The sequence below is a fragment of the Misgurnus anguillicaudatus genome, chromosome 4, assembly GCF_027580225.2.
Source record: "Misgurnus anguillicaudatus chromosome 4, ASM2758022v2, whole genome shotgun sequence".
Classification (NCBI taxonomy): domain Eukaryota; kingdom Metazoa; phylum Chordata; class Actinopteri; order Cypriniformes; family Cobitidae; genus Misgurnus; species Misgurnus anguillicaudatus.
The window spans coordinates 35967688-35995622 of NC_073340.2; the positions used below are offsets into that span (position 1 = coordinate 35967688).

At 38.6% G+C, this 27935-nt stretch overlaps 2 protein-coding genes across 2 annotated transcripts in view; both read right to left on the reverse strand.

The window, feature by feature from the left end:
- The window catches only part of LOC129420323 (IgGFc-binding protein), a 125299-nt gene that overhangs the window by 67568 nt on the left and 29796 nt on the right, over positions 1-27935 (reverse strand). The window lies entirely within an intron of this gene.
- LOC129420661 (uncharacterized) lies at positions 1200-27861 on the reverse strand. Its single transcript, XM_073867315.1, has 7 exons — positions 27852-27861; positions 27616-27756; positions 27210-27341; positions 26215-26328; positions 1519-1893; positions 1387-1434; positions 1200-1258 (listed from the first exon to the last, which is right to left on the reverse strand). Exons 1-7 carry the CDS (start codon positions 27859-27861, stop codon positions 1200-1202), a joined length of 879 nt encoding a protein of 292 aa, XP_073723416.1.

The window sequence follows — 27935 nt, forward strand, 5'->3', positions numbered from 1 at the left end:
TTTGACAAAGTATCTTGCAAATTAGCATTTTAAAATGTATGATAACCTAAATAAATATGTAATTTTGTTGTGGAGAATAACATATTTTATGAAAATCCCTGTAGCCAATGGGTGGCAGGCCCCCCGCAAGCTCCACCTAAAGGTCAACCAGCAGGAATCTGCAACCTAAGAGTCTTACAAAGTGATTTACAGATTATAAATCAAAACACACGTCACATAACACGAAACACATGTTTTTCAACAGAGCAATTGACAGGTTTCCTTGTTTCGGCTTCTTTGCTTGCCAAATTCTCTTTTTCTTTTTTTTCAAAAAGTATGAATATTCCAAGGGTCAACGATCGATTTATATGAGGAAAACTAAAGCATTACCACTTGAGTTGGAGTGTGATATTGCTCTATATCAGCAAGGCTAAAATTAGGTCAGAGGCGCGAGGTTGTATATTGCTAGCGCAATATTGCTGTATGTAAAATTATTATGCAAGATATTACAATTCTTTGGGTATTATAATAAACAAACTACAAAACACAGCGTCAAGATATGTGTTTATGATGTATTTTTACCCCAACTAGTAATTTTTTGATGCCAACCCTTGCATCCCAATCTTAAACTGAGCCCTGGTACAAAAGGAAATAAAAAACTATGCAAAAGAAAAAGTCCCGTCTGGCCTTCATTGTGAATAAAAACAATCAATGAAGCTAAAAAGTTAGAAGAACTCGAGCAGTTGGATATGTTTTGAACAATCAGTAGCAAATTGTGTTTTGCATAGCAACTGAAGTTTGTAAACTAATATTAATCTTTGTATCTTTATGAGATATAAAAACAGAAAAGACCACAATAGTTCCTTAAAGATCTTTACCTGCACAGTATGAAGGTCTGTAGATTGAAACATCTGGTGTGATGAGTTTATAGACATAATAATCTCCTGGACAGGCTTTGACTTGGATGGGGTTGGATCTGTACTGACCACACTGGTTGTTGTAGTACCACCACCATATATTGCTTCCCAAAACCTCACGGGTCACCACTCCATCCTCAAGCCTTGGATGAGAACCGCTGAGATACAGTCCAGTTTCACCACCACATCCCACATAACTCACACACCATTCAGACATCTGAGCATTTGTTCCATTCAAATACAGTCGATACCAGCCGTTCCACTCAACAGTAGTGTCATCATGTCCATAGTCCTGGTATGGGTTTAGCCGTATGTCTCTCCAATATTCATCAATAGTGTTATACTGATAGCATGGGTCATAGCTGAGAGTTGTAGGTACTGAGATAAAAGGGAAAGTAACACAAAGCCTCAGTCAAATCAGTGAATCTGAACTGCTCATAAAAATCAATATTCCTCTAGATGTTAACTGAATAAACAACACAACACATACCTGTTGTAGTTTCTATGATTGAGGTTGGAGTCGTGATAATGTTTGAGTCTGTGGGGAATGGATGAATATTAAATCAACAATGAACTAATGATCATATCATATGTATACAAAAGCATATGTCAATGTATTTACCTGCACAATATGCCAAAGAGCAGGCTGTAGGACTCACAAACTCATAGACATAATAATTGTCTGGACAGGCTTTGACTCTAATGGGATTGGAGTGGAAATAACAGCAGTCGCCGCTCCAGTGACCACAGACATCTCGTGTGACCACTCCATCTTCAACCGTTGGATGTCCACCACTTAACCACAGTGGTGCATGAGTACCACATCTGTACTCTTGAACACATGTGTCTGGCATCTGAACACTCTCACCCTGAATGAAGAGACGATACCAACCCGCCCAATTCACATTCATGTCACACATTATCTGAGATAGATTCTGATTACTGGTAGATCTCCAGAGATCATCCAACACATTGTAGTTGGAGCAGGGATCAACTTCTGTTTAAAACATAAGAGAAAGCACATTTACTTAGCATTATATATTTTTTATAAAATGTAATATGGTACAAAATATCCCCTTAGTACACTGTCGTTTGAAATGAAATCAAATGAACAAACAGTTTGTGTCAATATACTGTACATGCGTTAGATTTAAAATGTGTTGCTAGGGATAAAGATGATGGAGGGCATTGCACTAAGCACCACGACACAGACAATCATTTTTGACATGCAGCCTGACAAAACATAGTTAGTTCCAGTGCTTTACTCCGTGCCAAATGGAAAAAAAAGAGGACGTTTTGATTGGCCCACACTATTTCTGCTTATCATCCTTTCAAAACCCCCTTCATCATTATCTGAAGACATGGTAATCATAAACATTCCTTAAGGAAAAGCATTTTTCAAATATTGGCTTACCAAAGAACAAAACTATTTACATTCTTTCACAAACAAAATGGACTTAAAACCATCACCTATTGACTTCATACTCGCTTAGAGACACTAGCATTCTGAAAACATCTTAACAACGGTTATTAACATATGAATGAATGCATGCACGATATGGTAACATTTTGCTGTCATGTTTATACTTTTTACAATCAGGACAATGCCAAAGGTATTTCAGAAAGGATTTGGTAAGTGGAAAATCCATAGGTGAAAGTTAAATTCTGTACTATATGCTATACAAATTAGTTCCTCACAGTGAAGAAGGGTGGGACACATTCTGTGGGCTTCCTCTGACATCCACAGCCAATCACGGTTCTGCATTAGAAAAGCACCAAGATGCAAACTCCTCCTTATCTAAAGTTATAAAAGTACATTTTTTCCAGACATTTTTTGCTCTGAGTCTCACCCTAAAAAAGCTATGCGTCCTCCTAAAAGAGAGACATTAACAGGATACACACAATTTCTGAGGCTCCCCAGAGATTGTAACAGGACAAACCAAAACCTCAAAGTTCTGAGTCTCTGGCCCTTTGCTAACCCCCATCGCTCTGATTGTACATCCTGCATGTTAGAGATTGCAACAGGACAAACACCATCATTCTGAGTCTTTTGCCATGTGCTAAGAGACTGAAACAGAGCAACCAACTTCTGAGTCTCCTGCTGAGAGAGACTATAACAGACATTGAAAAACCAACCAAGTTTCTGAAGCTGTCCTTGAGATTTTTACAGTTCCTCGTTTGACAACAGAGACTGAACCAGACCAACCACAAGTTCTGAGTTTCTGGCTTGTGCGTCCAGAGATTAAGCATATCACACTACGTTCTGAGCTTCTCGTCCAGAAGGCAATCACAAACGTCTGCAACAAGGTGAAGCTCAGAAGAGCAAACCTATACTCCAAGGGACTTTCATCTGTGTGTTCCAGGACCTTCTGCACCGACTACAGGACTGCGTCTGCGTGTTCCAGATCGCTAGAAATCTCAATGTGCGTCCCGGGGATCAGCATTTTCACAACACTTTGTGTTCAAGGCTGTTGAACTAAACCTGACTCTTTCCCCATTGCAGGACGGGAAAAGCCTGACACGTGGCCGACGGGCCACCACCGGACTGCTCATTCAACCGCACACAACGTAAATATCACATTAACAAACCTCTTTCCATGGCATTGCTCTGTTCTATTAGTAACTATTTACTATAGATGCTTCTCAATATTGCATAACTGAATTCTTTAACGTTTATCAGATAATTCTTTGATTATTTGGGTTATTAGAAATAAGGTTTTCATCTAATCAGAAACAGAAAACATTCTGCCATAAATTCAGCTTGGTCACTTTAATTTTCTATTCTTTGTATTTTAGTTTCCATCTTTATCTAGTCTTTAGTATTTTAGTATCATTTAGTAGTGTTTTTAGTTTTCTTGTTTATCTTTTGTTAATAAATTCCATTTTATTACCACAGTGTCTTCCTTGTGTTGATAATACAGTTCTACAAGCTGGCCAGAATCTCACAAAATCCTTCAGATAAATTAGATGACAAACTCTCTCTAACTTACATATTTTCTTATTTGTTGAATAATCTATTTAGATCATTATTATTGTTAAAGTAAAATTCTTTAGCTGGTGCCTGAAGTAGAGAAGGGAGGGGTCATCTGACACGCACACACACTTAAGGTGAATCCTCTAGTTTACGGTGTATGGCATACTAAGCAATGGTTTCCAGTGTAAAAATCTCTAAATTAATTGGTGCCCGTGTCAAAATGACTACAGCTGTATGGAGGTCAAGCAGGATGCGTGTAGATTTAAATGTAAGAATTTGTAAAACAAATATTTGTACTTGTATGCAAAAATTTTGACACAGCTTCAGTGTTAAAAAATGTATAAAACTCAAATAAAAAGCTGAATGTTTTGATTTGCTCTCCTCAACAATATATGCACAAACTTTTCTTCTGAATTTGAAGTTGCATACAAATAATGTAGTCACAAATGTGTAAACTGGCATTCACACTGACATATTTTTAATGTTTAGTAATTAGGGGCCAAGCCCGCAGGGCGGCAGGCCACTATTGCGTTTGATGGTTTTCTTATTATTATTAGGGGTCAAGTACCGAAGGTGCTGTGACACCTATTGGAATTGTTAGTATTATTATTAGGGGTCAAGCACCGAAGGTGCTGAGACACCTATTGGAATTAGGGGTCAAGCACCGAAGGTGCTGAGACACCTATTGGAATTGTTAGTATTATTATTATTATTATTATTATCGTCCCATGGGAGTCTATGGCAGCCCTATGAACCGTACATAGGAAAATGATGAAATTTGGCACAGTTGTAGAAGTGGTCATAAATAGTCATGTGACCAAAAATGGGGTCTCTAGCAATAACTCTATAGCGCCACCAGCAGTGCAAAAAATCAATGTTCAAACTGTTATAAATAGTGAACCATATGATCTATGAAAATTCTACTTAGTACACGTGATTGCTCTCATCCCGCTTATTGAATTTGATAATTTACAGTAAAACTCCACCCATTACAGTAACGGCCATTTTGAAATGTACAGTATTTTATTTTTTCGCTACTCCTCCTTCAAATGTGGTTCAATTCTTATGAGATTTGGCACAGGTGATCTTTGGAGTGAGCCGCATAGAAATGACTGAACAGAATTTTGATATTTATCTTTGTTCAAAAGTAATAAATGCGCAAACTTAACGAGGTTGACGCAAAAATGGTTCTGAAGCTGTAGCTCAGTCATTCTTTGATCAATTGAAATGAAATTTGGTACACTTCATGTGGACCATGAACTTGGGGTCCATGCCAAATTTGGTGACAGCGCCACCTATGGGTCATGAGATAGAAAAATAGGCTATTATTGCCCATAACTTTTGAACTGTTTGTCAGAAAATTATGATCTTGATGTCTATGGATTGCTTACCTCATGCCGCATCTGTCGATGTGAATTATGCCGGGTTTGACCAAACCGCCTGTCCGCCATTTTGAAATTTCAAATAAATTGTTATATTTTTTGAACTATTGGACATATCCGCACAAAAAATGGTAAGGAGCTTCGACATGATGTCCTGAAGGTACATGGGAAGTCAGAGTACAGCGCCACCTAGTGGTTATAAACTATAACAGTTCTTGTTGAACTGCTTATAACTTCTGAATACATTGTCTGATATACATTTTCTTTGTGAAATTGTATTCACTGTTTTATGCCGATCGCAACGATACCTTGTTTGTCATTTTCCAACATTATGTTCAGGTGTTATTGTAAGGCATATGGTAAATGATTTTTTCGCTACTCCTTTTACAAATTTTGTGTATTTTATGTCAGGTTCTGCTCGTATAATGTTTGGAGCAATCCGCACAGATGTGACCGAACAGATTTTTGATATTCTGTTCTCTTTCTTAGAAATACCACTCTAAAGTTTACCGTGCCTGTGACGTTGTCTATTTGTCATAGTAATAAATTAATGTGACTGTATATTACATTGTATAGCATCACTATACATAATGATCTGCTTGTCTTCAATTTCACTTGAACTCATGTACATTGTATTTCTGTTATTTCTACTTCTGCTGTGTCAATTCTGCATCTTTGGTGATTGACATGTTAATCCTTTCAGCTCTCTAATCTCTTGTCTGCTGCCTCATGAACTGTGTCAACTGAGTGGCGCATCTAGTTAAGCCACATGCATTGAGATTCTGAGTTCCTGGGTTCGAATCCCACCTGAGTCATGACGTTTTGTTCTTCCTCATCAATTCTTCTCAACCTGTCTGTAGTTCACATGTGTTCTATTTTTCCATGTTTGCTGTTGTTGCTCTGCATTGTGGTGCTTCTGCTGTGTCTTTCCTGCATCTTTGGTGATTGACATATGTTAATCCTTTCAGCTCTCTAATCTCTTGTCTGCTGCCTCATGAACTGTGTCAACTGAGTGGCGCATCTAGTTAAACCACATGCATTGAGATTCTGAGTTCCTGGGTTTGAATCCCACCTGAGTCATGACGTTTTGTTCTTCCACATCAATTCTTCTCAACCTGTCTGTAGTTCACATGTATTCTATTTTTCCATGTTTGCTGTTGTTGCTCTGCATTGTGGTGCTTCTTGCTGTGCTTTCTGTGCTTGCTGTGCTTTGTGTGCTTGCTGTGCTTTGTGTGCTTGCTGTGCTTTGTGAGCTTGCTGTGGTTTGTGTGCCTGCTGTGATTTGTGTGCTTGCTGTGCTTTGTGTGCCTGCTGTGCTTTGTGTGCTTGCTGTGCTTTGTGTACTTGCTGTGCTTTGTGTATTTGCTGTGCATTGTGAGCTTGCTGTGCTTTGTGTGCATTGCACCGAAGGTGCTTGACCCCGTGTTGCTGCTTGCAGCTATATTTGTCAGTATTATTATTATTCTGCTGTTTCTTCTTCTTCTTAGCCATAGGCGTCTATGGCAGCCCTATGAACCGTACATAGGAAAATGATGAAATTTGGCACAGTTGTAGTGGTGGTCTTAAAAAGTCACGTGACCAAAAATGGGGTCTCTAGTACTAACTCTATAGCGCCACCAGCAGTGCAAAAATTCAATGTTCAAATGGTTATAACTGCTGATCCGCTTGATCCATGAAAATTCTACTTAGTACACGTGATTGCTCTCCTCATGCTTATTGTTTTTAATACCTTACATGAAAACTCCACCCATTACAGTAGCGGCCATTTTGAAATGTACAGTATTCCGTTTATTCGCTACTCCTCCTTCAAATTTGGTTAAATTGTTATGAAATTTGGCACAGGTGAACTTTGGAGTGAGCCGCACAGAAATGACTGAACAGAATTTTGATATTTATCTTTGTTCAAAAGTAATAAATGCGCAAATTTAACGAGGTTGACGCAAAAATGGTTCTGAAGCTGTATCTCGGTCATTCTTTGATCAATTGAAATGAAATTTGGTACACTTCATGTGGACCATGAACTTGGGGTTCATGCAAAATTTGGTGACAGCGCCACCTATGGGTCATGAGATATGAAAAATTGCTTTTTTGCCCATAACTACTGAATTGTTTGTCTGAAAATTATGATGTTGGTGTTTACGGATTCCTTGCCTCATGCCGAATCTGTCGATATGTATTATGTCGGGTTTGACCACACCACCTGTCTGCCATTTTGAAATTGATCATAAATTGTTATATCTTTTGAACTATTGGACATATTCGTGCAAAAATAGTCAGGGAGCTTCGGCATGATGTCCTGAAGGTACCTGGGAAGTCAGAGTACAGCGCCACCTAGGGGTTATAAACTATAACAGTTCTTATAGAACTGCTTATATCTTCAGAATACTTTGTCTGATATACATTTTCTTTGTGAAATTTTATTTACTGGTTTTTGCCGATTGCAACAATACCTTGTTTGTCATTTTCCATCATTCTGTTCATGTGTTATTGTAAGGCATATGGTAAATGATTTTTTCGCTACTCTTTTTACAAATTTTGTTTATTTTATGCCAGGTTCTGCTTGTATAATGTTTGGAGCAATCCGCACAGACGTGACTGAACAGATTTTTCTGCTGAGTGTCAAATTTTTGAGAAATACCTCTGTAAAGCGGACCGTGCCTGTCATGCTGTCCCTTTGTCATATTAAAAAGAATCTGACAAAATTTGCCCATGTTGTTTTATTATTGTACAAAATGTTCTTCACAAATTCAGTGCCATTTAAGTTATCTGATTGTCCTACACTTTGTATTTCTGTTTATTTTTGCTTTGTTGTGTTATTTTTGCCCTTTCAGTGATTGGCATGTCAATGTTTGCAGTTTTGAAGCCTCTTTTCCACAGCCTTTCAACCCATGATTCCTCAGTGGCGCGTGCGGTTAGTGCTGTGCTTTGAGAACCTGAGTTCATGGGTTCAAATCCCATGTGCAGTGGCTTTTTGTCTTAACTTTTTTTCTCACTTAGTATGTGATTTTCATACTATACATTGTATTTCAGTTATTTGTGCTCTCTGTTGTCATTTCTACACTTTTGGTAATTGCTGGATATCAATGTTTATAGCTGTAAAGCTGTATTCTATAGCTTGGACACACCAACTCAGTGTTTTAATCGTTTACTCAGTGGAGCATGCGGTTTGTGCTGTGCTTTGGGAACATGAGGTCATGGGTTCGAATCCCAGCTCTTACTTTCACTTATTGAGATTTCCTTTTGTGTTCCCTTTAACACGTTCTTCTCGACCTGTCTGGTTTTCCACACGTGTTATATTTTTGAAATCTTTTCTGTTGTTGCTCCGCACTGCAGTGGTTCTGCTCAGCATTTGCTTTGCTTCGGGTTCGGGCTCTGTATTGCGCGCTTTCTGCGCTTTGCGCATTTGCAGCGTCGTGTGGTTTTTGCTGTGCTTTGGGTGCTCATTGCGCTGAAGGTGCTTGACCCCGCAATTGCTGCTTGCAGCTATATTGGTCATTGTTTCTGTTAGTAAATTTTTCTTCTTCCCCAATGGGAGTCTATGGCAGCCCTATGAACCGTACATAGGAAAATGATGAAATTTGGCACAGTTGTAGTGGTGGTCATAAATAGTCATGTGCCCAAAAATGGGGTCTCTAGCACTAACTCTATAGCGCCACCAGCAGTGCAAATATTCAATGTTCAAATGGTTATAACTGCTGATCCGCTTGATCTATGAAAATTCTACTTAGTACACGTGATTGCTCTCCTCATGCTTGTTGTTTTTAATGCCTTACAGTAAAACTCCACCCATTACAGTAGTGGCCATTTTGAAATGTACAGTATTTCGTTTTTTCGCTACTCCTCCTTCAAATTTGGTTCAATTGTTATGAAATTTGACACAGGTGATCTTTGGAGTGAGCCGCACAGAAATGACCGAACAGAATTTTGATATTTATCTTTGTTCAAAAGTAATAAAGGCACAAACTTAACGAGGTTGACACAAAAATGGTTCTGAAGCTGTAGCTCGGTCAATCTTTGATCAATTGAAATGAAATTTGGTACGCTTCATATGGACCATGAACTGGTGGTCCATGCAAAATGTGATGACAGCGCCACCTATGGGTCATGAGATATGAAAGTAGGCTATTTTTGCCCATAACTTCTGAACTGTTTGTCTGATATATATATTCTTTGTGGAATTAGTTTCACTGGTTTATGCCGATCGCAACGATACCTCGTTTGTCATTTGCCAACATTCTTTTCATGTGTTATTTTAAAGCATATGGTAAATGATCTTTTCGCTACTCCTTTTACAAATTTTGTTTATTTTATGCCAGGTTCTGCTTGTATAATGTTTGGAGCAATCCGCACAGAAATGACCCAACAGATTTTTTATATTCTGTTCTCTTTCTTAGAAATATTGCTCCAAAGTTGACCGTGCCTGTGATGTTGTCTATTTGTCATAGTTAATTACGGTATATTACATTTCATAGCGTTTCTGTACAGAATGTTCTTCTTGTCTTCAACCTCACTTGAGCTTGTTGATTCTTATATAGCCTACATTATATTTCTGTTATATCTGCTCTGCTGTGTCATTTCTGCATCTGTGGTGATTGGCATTTGTCAATGCTTTCATCTCTGTACACTTTATTCTGCTGCCTCATGAACTGTGTCAACTAAATGGCGTATCGTGTTAGTCATATGCAAAGAGATTCTGAGTTCTTGGGTTCAAATCGCGCCTGGGGCAAGTTTTAATTTGTTCTATTAAAGTTTTGTTCTGTCTCACCTATTCTTCTTGACCTGTCTGTAGTTCACATATGTTCTATTTTCGTCATGTTTTCTGTTGCTGCTCTGCACTGCGGTGGTTCTGATCGGTGATTGCTACGCTTTGGGTACTTGTGTTCTTGATTCACCTTGGGTGTTCAATGCGCATTGGGTCATTGATACCTTCTATGTTGCTTGCTGTGCTTTGGGTGCTCATTGCGCTGAAGGTGCTTGGCCCCGAATCGCTGCTTGCAGCTATATTTAGGGGTCAAGCACCGAAGGTGCTGTGACACCTATTGGAATTGTTAGTATTATTATTATTATTATTCTGCTTCCTCTTCTTAGCCATTGGTGTCTATGGCAGCCCTATGAACCGTACATAGGAAAATGATGAAATTTGGCACAGTTGTAGAGGTGGTCCTGAAAAGTCAAGTGACCAAAAATATGGTCTCTAGCACTAACTCTATAGCGCCACCAGCAGTGCAAAAATTCAATGTTCAAATGGTTATAGCTGCTGATCCGCTTGATCTATGAAAATTCTACTTAGTACACGTGATTGCTCTCCTCATGCTTATTGTTTTTAATACCTTACAGTAAAACTCCACCCATTACAGTAGCGGCCATTTTGAAATGTACAGTATGCCGTTTATTCGCTACTCCTCCTTCAAATTTTGTTCAATTGTTATGAATTTTAGCACAGGTGATCTTTGGAGTGAGCCGCACAGAAATGACCGAACAGAATTTTGATATTTATCTTTGTTCAAAAGTAATAAATGCGCAAACTTAACGAGGTTGACGCAAAAATGGTTCTGAAGCTGTAGCTCGGCCATTCTTTGATCAATTGAAATGAAATTTGGTACACTTCATGTGGACCATGAACTTGGGGTTCATGCCAAATCTGGTGACAGCGCCACCTATGGGTCATGAGATATGAAAATAGGCTATTTTTGCCCATAACTTCTGAACTGTTTGTCAGAAAATTATGATCTTGATGTCTATGGATTGCTTATCTCATGCCGCATCTGTCAATGTGTATTATGCCGGGTTTGACCGAACCATCTGTCCGCCATTTTGAAATTTCACATAATTTGTTATTTTTTTGAACTATTGGACATATCCGCACAAAAATTAGTAAGATGCTTCGACATGATGTCCTGAAGTTACCTGGGAAGTCAGAGTACAGCGCCACCTAGGGGTTATGAACTATAACAGTTCTTATGGAACTGCTTATAACTTCTGAATACTTTGTCTGATATTAATTTCTTTGTGAAATTGTATTCACTGGTTTATGCCGATCGCAACAATACCTTGTTTGTCATTTTCCAACATTCTGTTCATGTGTTATTGTAAAGCATATGGTAAATGATTTTTTCGCTACTCCTTTTACAAATGTTGTTTATTTTATGCCAGGTACTGCTCGTATAATGTTTGGAGCAATCCGCACAGACGTGACTGAACAGATTTTTGATATTCTGTTCTCTTTCTTAGAAATACCACTCCAAAGTTGACCGTGCCTGTGACGTTGTCTATTTGTCATAGTAAATTAATGTGACTGTATATTACATTGTATAGCATTACTATACAGAATGATGTTCTTGTCTTCAATCTCATTTGAGCTTTTTGATTCTCATATACATTGTATTTCTGATAGTTCTGCACTGCACTTTCAGTTTTGCCTCTGTGTTGATTGGCACATGTCAATGTTTGCAGTTTTGAAGCCTCTTTTCCACAGCCTTTCAACCCATGATTCCTCAGTGGCGCGTGCGGTTAGTGCTGTGCTTTGAGAACCTGAGTTCATGGGTTCGAATCCCATGTGCAGTGGTTTTTGTTTTGTGATTCTCATACTATACATTGTATTTCAGTTATTTGTGCTCTCTGTTGTCATTTCTACACTTTTGGTAATTGCTGGATATCAATGTTTATAGCTGTAAAGCTGTATTCTATAGCTTGGACACACCAACTCAGTGGTTTAATTGTTTACTCAGTGGCGCATGCGGTTAGGGCTGTGCTTTGGGAACATGAGGTCACGGGTTCGAATCCCAGCTCTTACTTTCACTTATTGAGATTTCCTTTTGCGTTCCCTTTAACACGTTCTTCTCGACCTGTCTGGTTTTCCACACGTGTTATATTTTTGCCATCTTTTCTGTTGTTGCTTCCCACTGCAGTGGTCCTGCTCTGCATTTGCTTTGCTTCGGGTTCGGGCTCTGTATTGCGCGCTTTCTGCGCTTTGCGCATTTGCTGCGTCGTGTGGTTTTTGCTGTGCTTTGGGTGCTCATTGCGCTGAAGGTGCTTGACCCCGCAATTGCTGCTTGCAGCTATATTTAGGGGTCAAGCACCGAAGGTGCTGAGACACCTATTGTAATTGTTAGTATTATTAGGGGCCAAGCCCGCAGGGCGGCAGGCCACTATTGCGTTTGATGGTTTTCTTATTATTATTATTATTATTATTATTATTATTATATTTCTTCTTCCCCAATGGGAGTCTATGGCAGCCCTATGAACCGTACATAGGAAAATGAAACAAATTTGGCACACTTGTAGTGGTGGTCCTAAATAGTCATGTGACCAACTATGGGGTCTCTAGCATTAACTCTATAGCGCCACCAACACTTCAAAAATTCAATATTCAAATGGTTATAACTGTAGAATCATTTGATCAACAAAAACTCTACCTACTACATCTGAATCCTCTTCTCACGCTCATTACAATGACCACCTTACATTAAGACTCCACCCATTACAGTAGCGGCCATTTTGAAAAGTACAGTATTTCGTTTTTTCGCTACTACTTTTGCAGCGTTCATTGCATTGTTACGCAATTTGGCACAGAGAATCTTTGGACCGAGCCGCAGAGAAATGACCGAACAGAATTTTGATTTTTATCTTTGTTCAAAAGTAATAATTGCGTACATTTATCGATGTCGACCCAAAATTCGTTCTGAGTCATTATCTCGGTCATTCTTTGATCAATTGAAATGAAACTTGGTACCCTTCATTAGGACCATGAACTGTGGTACCATGCCAAATTTGAGGACAGCGCCACCTATGGGTCATGAGATATGAAAAATGGCTATTTTTGCCCATAACTATTGAAATGTTTGATAGAAAATTATGATCTTAGTGTCTATGGATTCCTTGGCTCATGACCAATCTGTCGATATATATTATGCCGGAAATGACCAAACCGCCTGTCCACTATTTTGAATTTTGCTTTAAATTGGGATAACTATTATTCTATATAATGTATCGGCACAAAAATCGGTAGGAAGCATCGGTATGATGTCCTGAAGGTACTTGGGAAATCTGAAGACAGCGCCACCTAGGGTTCATAAACTATATAAAACAGCCCATAACTTCTGAAAACTTTGTCTGATATTCATTTTCTTTGTGAATTTTTATTCACTGGTTTAAGTCGATTGCAACGATATCTCATTTGTCAGTTTTCAACATTCTGTTCATATCTTATTTCATAGCATATGTGAAGTAGTTTTTTCGCTACTACTTTTGCAAATTAAGTCTATTTTATGCCAGGCTCTGCTCACATAAACTTTGGAGCAATCCGCACAGAAATGACCAAACACATTTTTTATATTCTCTGCCATTCCCGAGAAATACCTGTCCAAAGTTGACTGTCCCTGTGACATTGTCTCTTCGTCATATTAAATTATTATGACTGTATTGTAACATGTTGTGCATTCCTATACAACATGTTTTTCTTGACTTAAACGTTAACTCTTCTCACTTAAACTATCTGATTCTCATATAAATTGTAATTTTGTTATTTCTGCTCTGCAATGTCATGTCTGCACCTTCCTTCCTCCATTTGAATGCTTGCAGCTCTGAAAACCTTGGCTAGCTACACTGCCTGTGTAGCTCAGTCTATTAAATCGCATGCATCAAAACTCAGAGGTTAAGGGTTCGAATCCCGTCTGATGCATGTGTTATGTTTTTCTATTAATATTTGTTGTTTTGAGTTTATTCTCACCTATTATTCTCAACCAGTCTGTTTTCCATGTTCTGAACATGTTTTTCTTGACTTAAACTTTAACTCTTCTCACTTAAACTATCTGATTCCCATATAAATTGTAATTTTGTTATTTCTGCTCTGCAATGTCATGTCTGCACCTTCCTTCCTCCATTTGAATGCTTGCAGCTCTGAAAACCTTGGCTAGCTACACTGCCTGTGTAGCTCAGTCTATTAAATCGCATGCATCAAAACTCAGAGGTTAAGGGTTCGAATCCCGTCTGATGCATGTGTTATGTTTTTCTATTAATATTTGTTTTGAGTTTATTCTCACCTTTTATTCTCAACCAGTCTGTTTTCCATGTTCTGCGCGGCTTGCAATTTGGTGGCCAAGCATCATCACCGGTTCAAAAATGCAGTAGCGGCCATTTTGAAAAGTACAGTATTCAGTTTTTTTGCTACTACTTTTGCAGTGTTTGTTGAATTGTTACACAATTTGGCTCAGATTATCTTTGGACCGAGCCACATAGAAATGACCAAACAGAATTTTGATATTTATCTTTGTTCAAAAGTAATACATTTGTCAACAGGAATAACTTTTAAACCATTTAATCAACTAAACTTCTATGGAGAATATTTGATGGGGTAATCTATGCCTTCCCAGTAGCTCAACCAAATGCGTGATGGGCATGAAATCCAGAGGTTGCGGGTTCAAATCCAGCGTAGGGCAGCAATTAAAATGGTTCATACTAATGATATATCATGTAGACTCAAATGTTTGAACAGGTTTGACTACCTACAGGGGATTTAAAAAAATATTCTGTTCTTGAGAAAAATCTCTCCAAACTTGAACATACACATTGTCACTACAGCAATCTAGCTTAAGCAGCTGTCTGTATGTATGTGGTCTCCCCTGTAGCTCAACCAGATGGGTGACGGGCGTGAAACCTGGAGATCCTGGGTTCAAATCCTGGCTAGGGCAGCAATTGAAGTCTCTTACTTTAGAGTCAAAAGCTTCAATTCATTATTTGTATTTTACTTTATTATTTTTACAGGTATTATTTCGTTTGTGCTCTTTTGGTTTAAGTCTCATGTGTAACATGTATGATGCTTTGGTGGTTCAATTGTTTTCTAGGTCAGCATTGGACTAATCGGTCCTTCTTTCAGCATGCAAATAAATATTATACTTCAAAATTTTTATTTTTTCATTATGTTCATTCTCATCTCTGAGTCCTGTGTGCTGATAGTTCCCATACATATCTGCTACATTGCATTCTTCAATTGCATGTCCTTTCAGCTTCGTTGCGTGTTGCAGGACCATTGTTGCTTGGCCCCGTATCGCTGTCTACAGCTATATTTATTATTATTATTATTATTCTGCCGTTTCTTAGCCATAGGCGTCTATGGCAGCCCTATGAACTGTACATAGGAAAATGATGAAATTTGGCACAGATGTAGAGGTGGTCATAAATAGTCATGTGACCAAAAATGGGGTCTTTAGCAGTAACTCTATAGCGCCACCAGTAGTCCAAAAAATCAATGTTCAAACTGTTATAATTGGTGAACCATTTGATCTATGAAAATTCTACTTAGTACACGTGATTGCTCTCATCGTGCTTATTGAATTTGATACTTTACAGTAAGACTCCACCCATTACAGTAGCGGCCATTTTGAAATGTACAGTATTTCGTTTTTTCGCTACTCCTCCTTCAAATGCGGTTCAATTCTTATGAGATTTGGCACAGATGATCTTTGGAGTGAGCCGCATAGAAATGACCGAACAGAATTTTGATATTGATCTTTGTTCAAAAGTAATAAATGCGCAAACTTAACGAGGTTGACGCAAAAATGGTTCTGAAGCTGTAGCTCAGTCATTCTTTGATCAATTGAAATGAAATTTGGTACACTTCATGTGGACCATGAACTTGGGGTCCATGCCAAATTTGGTGACAGCGCCACCTATGGGTCATGAGATAGAAAAATAGGCTATTATTGCCCATAAATTCTGAACTGTTTGTCAGAAAATTATGATCTTGATGTCTATGGATTGCTTACCTCATGCCGCATCTGTCGATGTGAATTATGCCGGGTTTGACCAAACCGCCTGTCCGCCATTTTGAAATTTCACATAAATTGTTATATTTTTTTAACTATTGGACATATCCGCGCAAAAAATGGTAAGGAGCTTCGACATGATGTCCTGAAGGTACCTGGGAAGTCAGAGTACAGCGCCACCTAGGGGTTATAAACTATAACAGTTCTTATTGAACTGCTTATAACTTCTGAATACATTGTCTGATATACATTTTCTTTGTGAAATTGTATTCACTGTTTTATGCTGATCGCAACGATACCTTGTTTGTCATTTTCCAACATTATGTTCAGGTGTTATTGTAAGGCATATGGTAAATGATTTTTTCGCTACTCCTTTTACAAATTTTGTGTATTTTATGTCAGGTTCTGCTCGTATAATGTTTGGAGCAATCCGCACAGATGTGACCGAACAGATTTTTGATATTCTGTTCTCTTTCTTAGAAATACCACTCTAAAGTTCACCGTGCCTGTGACGTTGTCTATTTGTCATAGTAATAAATTAATGTGACTGTATATTACATTGTATAGCATCACTATACATAATGATCTGCTTGTCTTCAATTTCACTTGTACTAATGTACATTGTATTTCTGTTATTTCTACTTCTGCTGTGTCAATTCTGCATCTTTGGTGATTGACATGTTAATCCTTTCAGCTCTCTAATCTCTTGTCTGCTGCCTCATGAACTGTGTAAACTGAGTGGCGCATCTAGTTAACCATTTGCATTTAGATTCTAAGTTACTGGGTTCGAATCCCACCTGAGTCATGATGTTTTGTTCTTCCTCATCAATTCTTCTCAACCTGTCTGTAGTTCACATGTGTTCTATTTTTCCATGTTTGCTGTTGTTGCTCTGCATTGTGGTGCTTCTGCTGTGTCTTTCCTGCATCTTTGGTGATTGACATATGTTAATCCTTTCAGCTCTCTAATCTCTTGTCTGCTGCTTCATGAACTGTGTCAACTGAGTGGCGCATCTAGTTAACCATTTGCATTTAGATTCTAAGTTACTGGGTTCGAATCCCACCTGAGTCATGATGTTTTGTTCTTCCTCATCAATTCTTCTCAACCTGTCTGTAGTTCACATGTGTTCTATTTTTCCATGTTTGCTGTTGTTGATCTGCATTATGGTGGTTCTTGCTGTGCTTTGTGAGCTTGCTGTGCTTTGTGAGCTTGCTGTGCTTTGTGAGCTTGCTGTGCTTTGTGAGCTTGCTGTGCTTTGTGAACTTGCTGTGCTTTGTGAGCTTGCTATGCTTTGTGAGCTTGCTGTGCTTTGTGTGCTTGCTGTGCTTTGTGAGCTTGCTGTGCTTTGTGTGCCTGCTGTGATTTGTGTAATTGCTGTGCTTTGTGTGCTTGCTGTGCTTTGTGTGCTTGCTGTGCTTTGTGAGCTTGTTGTGCTTTGTGAGCTTGCTGTGATTTGTGTAATTGCTGTGCTTTGTGTTCTTGCTGTGCTTTGTGTGCTTGTTGTGCTTTGTGTGCTTGCTGTGCTTTATGTGCTTGCTGTGCTTTGTGAGCTTGCTGTGCTTTGTGAGCTTGCTATGCTTTGTGAGCTTGCTGTGCTTTGTGTGCTTGCTGTGCTTTGTGTAATTGCTGTGCTTTGTGTGCCTGCTGTGATTTGTGTGCTTGCTGTGCTTTGTGTGCTTGCTTTGCTTTGTGTGCTTGCTGTGCTTTGTGAGCTTGCTGTGCTTTGTGTGCTTGCTGTGCTTTGTGAGCTTGCTATGCTTTGTGTGCTTGCTGTGCTTTGTGTGCTTGCTGTGCTTTGTGAGCTTGCTGTGCTTTTGTGTGCCTGCTGTGATTTGTGTAATTGCTGTGCTTGCTGTGCTTTGTGTGCTTGCTGTGCTTTGTCTGCTTGATGTGCTTTGTGAGCTTGCTGTGCTTCGTGTGCCGGCTGTGATTTGTGTAATTGCTGTGCTTTGTGTGCTTGTTGTGCTTTGTGTGCTTGCTGTGCTTTGTGTGCTTGCTGTGCTTTGTGAGCTTGCTGTGCTTTGTGTGCCTGCTGTGATTTGTGTAATTGCTGTGTTTTGTGTGCTTGCTGTGCATTGTGTGCTTGCTGTGCTTTGTGTGCTTGCTGTGCTTTGTGAGCTTGCTGTGCTTTGTGAGCTTGCTGTGCTTTGTGAGCTTGCTGTGCTTTGTGTGCTTGCTGTGCTTTGTGAGCTTAATGTGCTTTGTGTGCTTGCTGTGCTTTGTGAGCTTGCTGTGCTTTCTGAGCTTGCTGTGCTTTGTGTGCTTGCTGTGCTTGGTGAGCTTGCTGTGCATTTTGAGCTTGCGGTGCTTTGTCAGCTTGCTGTGCTTGGTGTGCTTGCTATGCTTGGTGTCCTTGCTGTGCCTGGTGAGCTTGCTGTGGTTTGTGAGCTTGTTGTGCTTTTTGAGCTTGCTGTGCTTTGTGTGTTTGATGTGCTTTGTGTGCTTGCTGTGTTTTATGAGCTTACTGTGCTTTGTGTGCTTGCTATGCTTTGTGAGCTTGCTGTGCTTTGTGAGCTTGCTGTGCTCTGTGAGCTTGCTGTGCTTTGTGTGCTTGCTGTGCTTTGTATGCTTGCTGTGCTTTGTGAGCTTGCTGTGCTTTGTGAGCTTGCTGTGCTTTGTGTGCTTGCTGTGCTTTGTGTGCTTGCTGTGCTTTGTGTGCTGGCTGTGCTTTTTGTGCTTGGTGAGCTTGCTGTGCTTTGGGTGTTGCTGTGCTTTGTGAGCTTGCTGTGATTTGTGAGCTTGCTGTGTTTTGTGTGCTTGCTGTGCTTGCCTTGGGTGCTCATTTTTGCGCTGAAGGTGCTTGGCCCCGAGTTGCTGCTTGCAGCTATATTGGTCATTGTTTCTGTTAGTAAATTTTTCTTCCCCAATGGAAGTCTATGGCAGCCCTATGAACCGAATGTAAGAAAATGATGAAATTTTGCACAGTTGTAATGTTGGTCATAAATATTCATGTGGCCAAAAATGGAGTCTCTAGCAGTAACTCTATAGCGCCACCATCAGCTCAAATATTCAATGTTCAAATAGTTATAACTTGTGATCCATTAGATCTATGAAAATTCTACTTAGTACACGTGATTGCTCTCATCCCGCTTATTGAATTTGATACTTTACAGTAAGACTCCTCCCATTACAGTAGCGGCAATTTTGAAATGTACAGTATTTTGTTTTTTCGCTACTCCTCCTTCAAATTTGGTTCAAATGTTATGAAATTTGGCACAGGTGATCTTTGGAGTGAGCCGCATAGAAATGACTGAACAGAATTTTGATTTTTTTCTTTATTCAAAAGTAATTAATGTGTGACCTTAACGAGGTTGACGCAAAATTGTTTCTGAAGCTGTATCTTGGTCATTCTTTGATCAATCGAAGTTAAATTTGGTACACTTCATGTCGACCATGAAATGGGGGTCCATGCCAAATTTGGTGACAGCACCACCTATGGGTCATGAGATATGAAAAAATGCTATTTTTGCACATAACTTCTGAATTGATCGTCTGATATATATATTCTTTGTGAAATTAGTTTCACTGGTTTATGCCGATCGCAACGATACCTCGTTTATCATTTTCCAACATTCTGTTCATGTGTTATTGTAAGGCATATGGTAAATTATCTTTTCGCTACTCCTTTTACAAATTTTGTTTATTTTATGCCAGGTTCTGCTCATATAATGTTTGGAGCATTCCGCACAGAAATGACCGAACAGATTTTTTATATTCTGTTCTCTTTCTTAGAAATATTGCTCCAAAGTTGACCGTGCTTGTGATGTTGTCTATTTGTCATAGTTAATTACTGTATATTACATTTCATAGCGTTTCTGTACAGAATGTTCTTCTTGTCTACAACCTCACTTGAGCTTGTTGATTCTTATATACATTATTCTTCAGTTATATCTGCTCTGCTGTGTCATTTCTGCATCTGTGGTGATTGGCATATGTCAATGCTTTCATCTCTGTACACTCTATTCTGCTGCCTCATGAACCGTGTTAACTGAATGGCGTATCGTGTTAGTCACATGGAAAGAGATGCTTAGTTCATGGGTTCGAAACCCGCTTGAGGCAAGTGTTAATTTGTTCTATTAAAGTTTTGTTCTTTCTCACCTATTCTTCTCAACCCTTCTGTAGTTCACATATGTTCTATTTTTGTCATATTTTCTGTTGCTGCTCTGCACTGCGGTGGTTCTGCTGTGTGATTGCTACGCTTTGGGTACTTGCTGCGCCTTGTGTTCTTGATGCACCTTGGGTGGTCAATGCGCATTGGGTTATTGATACCTTCTATGTTGCTTTTTGTGCTTTGGATGCTCATTGCGCTAAAGGTGCTTGGCCCCGAATCGCTGCTTGCAGCTATATTTAGGGGTCAAGCACCGAAGGTGCTGTGACACCTATTGGAATTGTTAGTATTATTATTAGGGGTCAAGCACCGAAGGTGCTGAGACACCTATTGGAATTGTCAGTATTATTATTATTCTGCTGTTTCTTCTTCTTCTTAGCCATAGGCGTCTATGGCAGCCCTATGAACCGTACATAGGAAAATGATGAAATTTGGCACAGTTGTAGTGGTGGTCTTAAAAAGTCACGTGACCAAAAATGGGGTCTCTAGTACTTACTCTATAGCGCCACCAGCAGTGCAAAAATTCAATGTTCAAATGGTTATAACTGCTGATCCGCTTGATCCATGAAAATTCTACTTAGTACACGTGATTGCTCTCCTCATGCTTATTGTTTTTAATACCTTACATGAAAACTCCACCCATTACAGTAGCGGCCATTTTGAAATGTACAGTATTCCGTTTATTCGCTACTCCTCCTTCAAATTTGGTTAAATTGTTATGAAATTTGGCACAGGTGAACTTTGGAGTGAGCCGCACAGAAATGACCGAACAGAATTTTGATATTTATCTTTGTTGAAAAGTAATAAATGCGCAAACTTAACGAGGTTGACGCAAAAATGGTTCTGAAGCTGTATCTCGGTCATTCTTTGATCAATTAAAATGAAATTTGGTACACTTCATGTGGACCATGAACTTGGGGTTCATGCAAAATTTGGTGACAGCGCCACCTATGGGTCATGAGATATGAAAAATTGCTTTTTTTGCCTATAACTACTGAATTGTTTGTCTGAAAATTATGATGTTGGTGTTTACGGATTCCTTGCCTCATGCCGAATCTGTCGATATGTATTATGTCGGGTTTGACCACACCACCTGTCTGCCATTTTGAAATTGATCATAAATTGTTATATCTTTTGAACTATTGGACATATTCGTGCAAAAATAGTCAGGGAGCTTCGGCATGATGTCCTAAAGGTACCTGGGAAGTCAGAGTACAGCGCCACCTAGGGGTTATAAACTATAACAGGTCTTATAGAACTGCTTATATCTTCAGAATACTTTGTCTGATATACATTTTCTTTGTGAAATTTTATTTACTGGTTTTTGCCGATCGCAACAATACCTTGTTTGTCATTTTCCATCATTCTGTTCATGTGTTATTGTAAGGCATATGGTAAATGATTTTTTCGCTACTCTTTTTACAAATTTTGTTTATTTTATGGCAGGTTCTGCTTGTATAATGTTTGGAGCAATCCGCACAGACGTGAGTGAACAGAATTTTCTGCTGAGTGTCAAATTTTTGAGAAATACCTCTGTAAAGCGGACCGTGCCTGTCATGCTGTCCCTTTGTCATATTAAAAAGAATCTGACAAAATTTGCCCATGTTGTTCATTATTGTACAAAATGTTCTTCACAAATTCAGTGCCATTTAAGTTATCTGATTGCCCTACGCTTTGTATTTCTGTTTATTTTTGCTTTGTTGTGTTATTTCTGCCCTTTCAGTGATTGGCATGTCAATGTTTGCAGTTTTGAAGCCTCTTTTCCACAGCCTTTCAACCCATGATTCCTCAGTGGCGCGTGTGGTTAGTGCTGTGCTTTGAGAACCTGAGTTCATGGGTTCAAATCCCATGTGTAGTTGTTTTTTGTCTTAACTTTTTTTCTCACTTAAGTTTTGTGATTTTCATACTATACATTGTATTTCAGTTATTTGTGCTCTCTGTTGTCATTTCTACACTTTTGGTAATTGCTGGATATCAATGTTTATAGCTGTAAAGCTGTATTCTATAGCTTGGACACACCAACTCAGTGGTTTAATCGTTTACTCAGTGGCGCATGTGGTTAGTGCTGCGCTTTGGGAACATGAGGTCATGGGTTCAAATCCCAGCTCTTACTTTCACTTATTGAGATTTCCTTTTGTGTTCCCTTTAACACGTTCTTCTCGACCTGTCTGGTTTTCCACACGTGTGATATTTTTGAAATCTTTTCTGTTGTTGCTCCGCACTGCAGTGGTTCTGCTCTGCATTTGCTTTGCTTCAATTTCGAGCTCTGTATTGCACGCTTTCTGCGCTTTGCGCATTTGCTGCGTCGTGTGGTTTTTGCTGTGCTTTGTGTGCTTTCTGTGCTTTGTGAGCTTGCTGTGCATTGTGACCTTGCTGTGCTTTGTGTGCTTGCTGTGCTGTGTTTGCATTGTGCTGATGGTGCTTGGCCCCGTATCGCTGCTTGCAGCTATATTTAGGGGCCAAGCCCGCAGGGCGGCAGGCCACTATTGCGTTTGATGGTTTTCTTATTATTATTATTATTATTATTATTATTATATTTCTTCTTCCCCAATGGGAGTCTATGGCAGCCCTATGAACCGTACATAGGAAAATGAAACAAATTTGGCACACTTGTAGTGGTGGTCCTAAATAGTCATGTGACCAACTATGGGGTCTCTAGCATTAACTCTATAGCGCCACCAACACTTCAAAAATTCAATATTCAAATGGTTATAACTGTAGAATCATTTGATCAACAAAAACTCTACCTACTACATCTGAATCCTCTCCTCACGCTCATTACAATGACCACCTTACATTAAGACTCCACCCATTACAGTAGCGGCCATTTTGAAAAGTACAGTATTTAGTTTTTTCGCTACTACTTTTGCAGCGTTCATTGCATTGTTACGCAATTTGGCACAGAGAATCTTTGGACCGAGCCGCAGAGAAATGACCGAACAGAATTTTGATTTTTATCTTTGTTCAAAAGTAATAATTGCGTACATTTATTGATGTCGACCCAAAATTCGTTCTGAGTCATTATCTCGGTCATTCTTTGATCAATTGAAATGAAACTTGGTACCCTTCATTAGGACCATGAAGTCATTCTTTGATCAATTGAAATGAAACTTGGTACCCTTCATAAGGACCATGAACTGGGGTACCATGCCAAATTTGAGGACAGCGCCACCTATGGGTCATGAGATATGAAAAATGGCCATTTTTGCCCATAACTATTGAAATGTTTGATAGAAAATTATGATCTTAGTGTCTATGGATTCCTTGGCTCATAACCAATCTGTCGATATATATTATGCCGGAAATGACCAAACCGCCTGTCCACTATTTTGAATTTTGTTTTAAATTGGGATAACTATTATTCTATATAATGTATCGGCACAAAAATCGGTAGGAAGCATCCGGTATGATGTCCTGAAGGTACTTGGGAAATCTGAAGACAGCGCCACCTAGGGTTCATAAACTATATAAAACAGCCCATAACTTCTGAAAACTTTGTCTGATATTCATTTTCTTTGTGAATTTTTATTCACTGGTTTATGTCGATTGCAACGATATCTCATTTGTCAGTTTTCAACATTCTGTTCATATCTTATTTCATAGCATATGTGAAGTAGTTTTTTCGCTACTACTTTTGCAAATTAAGTCTATTTTATGTCAGGCTCTGCTCACATAAACTTTGGAGCAATCCGCACAGAAATGACCAAACACATTTTTTATATTCTCTGCCATTCCCGAGAAATACCTGTCCAAAGTTGACTGTCCCTGTGACATTGTCTCTTCGTCATATTAAATTATTATGACTGCATTATAACATGTTGTGCATTCCTATACAACATGTTTTTCTTGACTTAAACTTTAACTCTTCTCACTTAAACTATCTGATTCTCATATAAATTGTAATTTTGTTATTTCTGCTCTGCAATGTCATGTCTGCACCTTCCTTCCTCCATTTGATTGCTTGCAGCTCTGAAAACCTTGGCTAGCTACACTGCCTGTGTAGCTCAGTCTATTAAATCGCATGCATCAAAACTCAGAGGTTAAGGGTTCGAATCCCGTCTGATGCATGTGTTATGTTTTTCTATTTATATTTGTTTTGAGTTTATTCTCACCTTTTATTCTCAACCAGTCTGTTTTCCATGTTCTGCACGGCTTGCAATTTGGTGGCCAAGCATCATCACCGGTTCAAAAATGCAGTAGCGGCCATTTTGAAAAGTACAGTATTCAGTTTTTTTGCTACTACTTTTGCAGTGTTTGTTGAATTGTTACACAATTTGGCTCAGATTATCTTTGGACCGAGCCACATAGAAATGACCAAACAGAATTTTGATATTTATCTTTGTTCAAAAGTAATACATTTGTCAATAGGAATAACTTTTAAACCATTTAATCAACTAAACTTCTATGGAGAATATTTGATGGGGTAATCTATGCCTTACCAGTAGCTCAACCAAATGCGTGATGGGCATGAAATCCAGAGGTTGCGGGTTCAAATCCAGCGTAGGGCAGCAATTAGTATGGTTCATACAAATGATATATCATGTAGAGTTAAATGTTTGAACAGGTTTGACTACCTACAGGGGATTTAAAAAAATATTCTGTTCTTGAGAAAAATCTCCCCAAACTTGAACATACACATTGTCACTACAGCAATCTAGCTTAAGCAGCTGTCTGTATGTATGTCTCCCCTGTAGCTCAACCAGATGAGTGACAGGCATGAAACCTGGAGATCATGGGTTCAAGTCCTGGCTAGGGCAGAAATTAAAGTCTCTTACTTTAGAGTCAAAAGCTTCAATTCATTATTTGTATTTTACTTTATTATTTTTACAGGTATTATTTCGTTTGTGCTCTTTTGGTTTAAGTCTCATGTGTAACATGTATGATGCTTTGGTGGTTCAATTGTTTTCTAGGTCAGCATTGGACTAATCGGTCCTTCTTTCAGCATGCAAATAAATATTATACTTCAAAATTTTTATTTTTTCATTATGTTCATTCTCATCTCTGAGTCCTGTGTGCTGATAGTTCCCATACATATCTGCTACATTGCATTCTTCAATTGCATGTCCTTTCAGCTTCGTTGCGTGTTGCAGGACCATTGTTGCTTGGCCCCGTATCGCTGTCTACAGCTATATTTGTGATTTGTGATTACTTAAAGGAATATTCCATTTTCTTAAAAAAAAAATCCAGATAATTTACTCACCCCCATGTCATCCAAAATGTTGATGTCTTTCTTTGTTCAGTCGAGAATAAATTATGTTTTTTGAGGAAAACATTGCAGAATTTTTCTAATTTTAATGGACTTTAATAGAGCCCAACATTTAATACCTAACACTTAACAGTTTTTTTTAACGGAGTTTCAAATGACTATAAACGATCCCAAACGATGCATAAGTGTCTTATCTAGCAAAACGATTGTCATTTTTGACAAGAAAAATAACAAATATACACTTTTAAAGCACAACTTCTCATCGTGTAGATCCGGTCGTGATGCGCCAGCTGACCCCACTACGTCACCGCAATACGTCATGACGTCAAGAGGTCACAGAAGACGAACGCGAAACTCCGCCCCAGTGTTTACAAGTGTGTTGAAAGAGGACCGTTCCTACATTGTTGTATGTCAACTGATACTAATTAATGTCTTTGTGGCAGTTTATTGTTTAAAATGGTCCGAAAATGTGCGTTTTATATATGTAACCTCCCAACGTCACTACACATTTACGTTAGGTCACGCTGGACCGGACCTTGACGAAAAGTTGTGGTTTAAAAGTATATATTTTTTATTTTTCTTGTCAAAAATGACAATCATTTCGCTAGATAAGACCCTTATGCCTCGTTTGGGATTGTTTATAGTCCTTTGAAACTCCATTGAAAAAAACTGTTAACGGTTGAGTTAAGTATTAAATGTTGGGTTCTATTAAAGTTCATTAAAATTAGAAAAATTCTGCAATGTTTTCCTCAAAAAACATAATTTCTTCTCGACTGAACAGAGAAAGACATCAACATTTTGGATGACATGGTGGTGAGTAATTATCTGGATTTTTTCTTTTAAGAAAATGGAATATTCCTTTAATTGAAGTTGAAAGTAAACAGCACCTGTTGTTTGTGATTCAGGTGTGAATCCTGAATGAGAGGTCATCATTGGTGAAGGTGTTGTTGGTGTTGAATATGGAGTTGTCGATACAGGAGCCACCGTACCGTTAACTGAAACTATATAAAGTAAACAAAGACATTAATAAAATAAAATGTTATATGTTTTTCTCTTATGTGCACTGCATGAACTACTCATACAGATTATCGTACATTAACAAAGCTGCTGAACATTTTGAAGCAAAAAGTAAAAAACATTTTTAATTTCCCTTTAACACACTATACAGTATACACAAAGCAACACAAAACACAAAAATAAGTTTGTGGTGATAATATTTACTAACAGCTTGCCCCAGCACAAACCATCATTTTCACATTAAATAATGACTGTCATGATTTACTAAAGACGCGCAGTGGATAATTAGCGCTGTAAAGGTGTGGTCTTATTATTTTTGCCACTGATCTTATTGCATATGCATTTCTAGGAGTTTCCCTTTGAGAGTCAACATTTTTAGAAAAAAAATTAATGATTCATGCAATGCTGTTCAGAGGATTGTTTTAACACGTAACAGTTTGTTTGAAATGCCAGAGGAACATTTTATTCAAAAATATTGTTTGCCAAACCATGTTATTTTTTATTTTTTAACACAATAGCAGGTGTTTCAAAACGTATAATGTTTTTTGTCCTCCAGTCCCTTTCAGTGTTCTATGGCTTCGTTAGCTCAGATTACAACCCCTGAATTTTCCGCTGCAATGTCTGTGGTGCTGAATTCAAGCGCATTAGGTGTTAGTAGATTACCCGCACCTCATCAGTTCTGCTTATTTCGACCCTGAACAAATTTTTGTTGCTCTTAGTTGATTGTGTTGGTCATTATGGAAAACAGCACTTACATCTGTGTTATTTAATTTAATTTATTTAATTATTTAATTAACCCGCAGATATTACCACTCCCTTCCACTTTTTTAGAACGGTGTTTAGTAAATCTGGCCCTAAGTCTTACTTGAGGTGCATGTCTGAATGTAGTCACTGCAGCAGTCCCGAAATGTGAGACAGGCCACATCACAAAAACACCCGCGATAGCACGCGTTATTTAGTCCAGGACAGCAGAGCATTGAGGGCTGAGAACATGAACCTAAAAGACAAAAGACCCAAGACATTAATACAGAGACAGTAATAGTGCAGTTCACCTAAAAAACAAAAACGTTTCATTTCAGATTTTTTCACCCCCTCGAACTAGAGTCGCCCAGTAAATTAGGGCTTAGAGGTTATAATTGACTATGGGGTTAGCTTACTTGTAAGCTTACATAACAAATTTACTCCACTTGCAATACACAGATAAAAAAGAGTTTAATGAAAATATCCCAGAAAGATGCAGATGAGCACTCATAGATGGAGAAAGACTTTACCAGTGTTTGTGATGGGTGTAGGAGAGGATTGTGTGGTTGAGCTCTCTGTTGTCTGTGTCGTTGTCTGTGGTGTTGTTGTTGGTGTTGTTGTTGTTGTTGTTGTTGTTGTTGTTGTTGTTGTTGTTGTTGTTGTGTTACCAACTGTAAACAGGAGCATTTGTACATATCAATGTGAATCATTTTCAAACAAAACCTAGAACTTATAAAAGCAGTGCTTAAAGTGGGACGGTACTCACTGGTACGCATTATAGGTTCTTGTTTATTTTTATCTTTAACCTACCTGCACTTTTTCTTGCATTCCTGGGACCAACAGAATGTGT

What these genes read in the sequence shown, in the direction of transcription:
- LOC129420661 (XM_073867315.1), bottom strand. An exon ending in TACACCCATCACAAACACTG is followed by an intron (nt 27,342 to 27,615) that starts GTAAAGTCTTTC and finishes TTTGTCTTTTAG; the next exon opens with GTTCATGTTCTCAGCCCTCA. An exon ending in CTCTTTGGCATATTGTGCAG is followed by an intron (nt 1,435 to 1,518) that starts GTAAATACATTG and finishes CATTCCCCACAG; the next exon opens with ACTCAAACATTATCACGACT.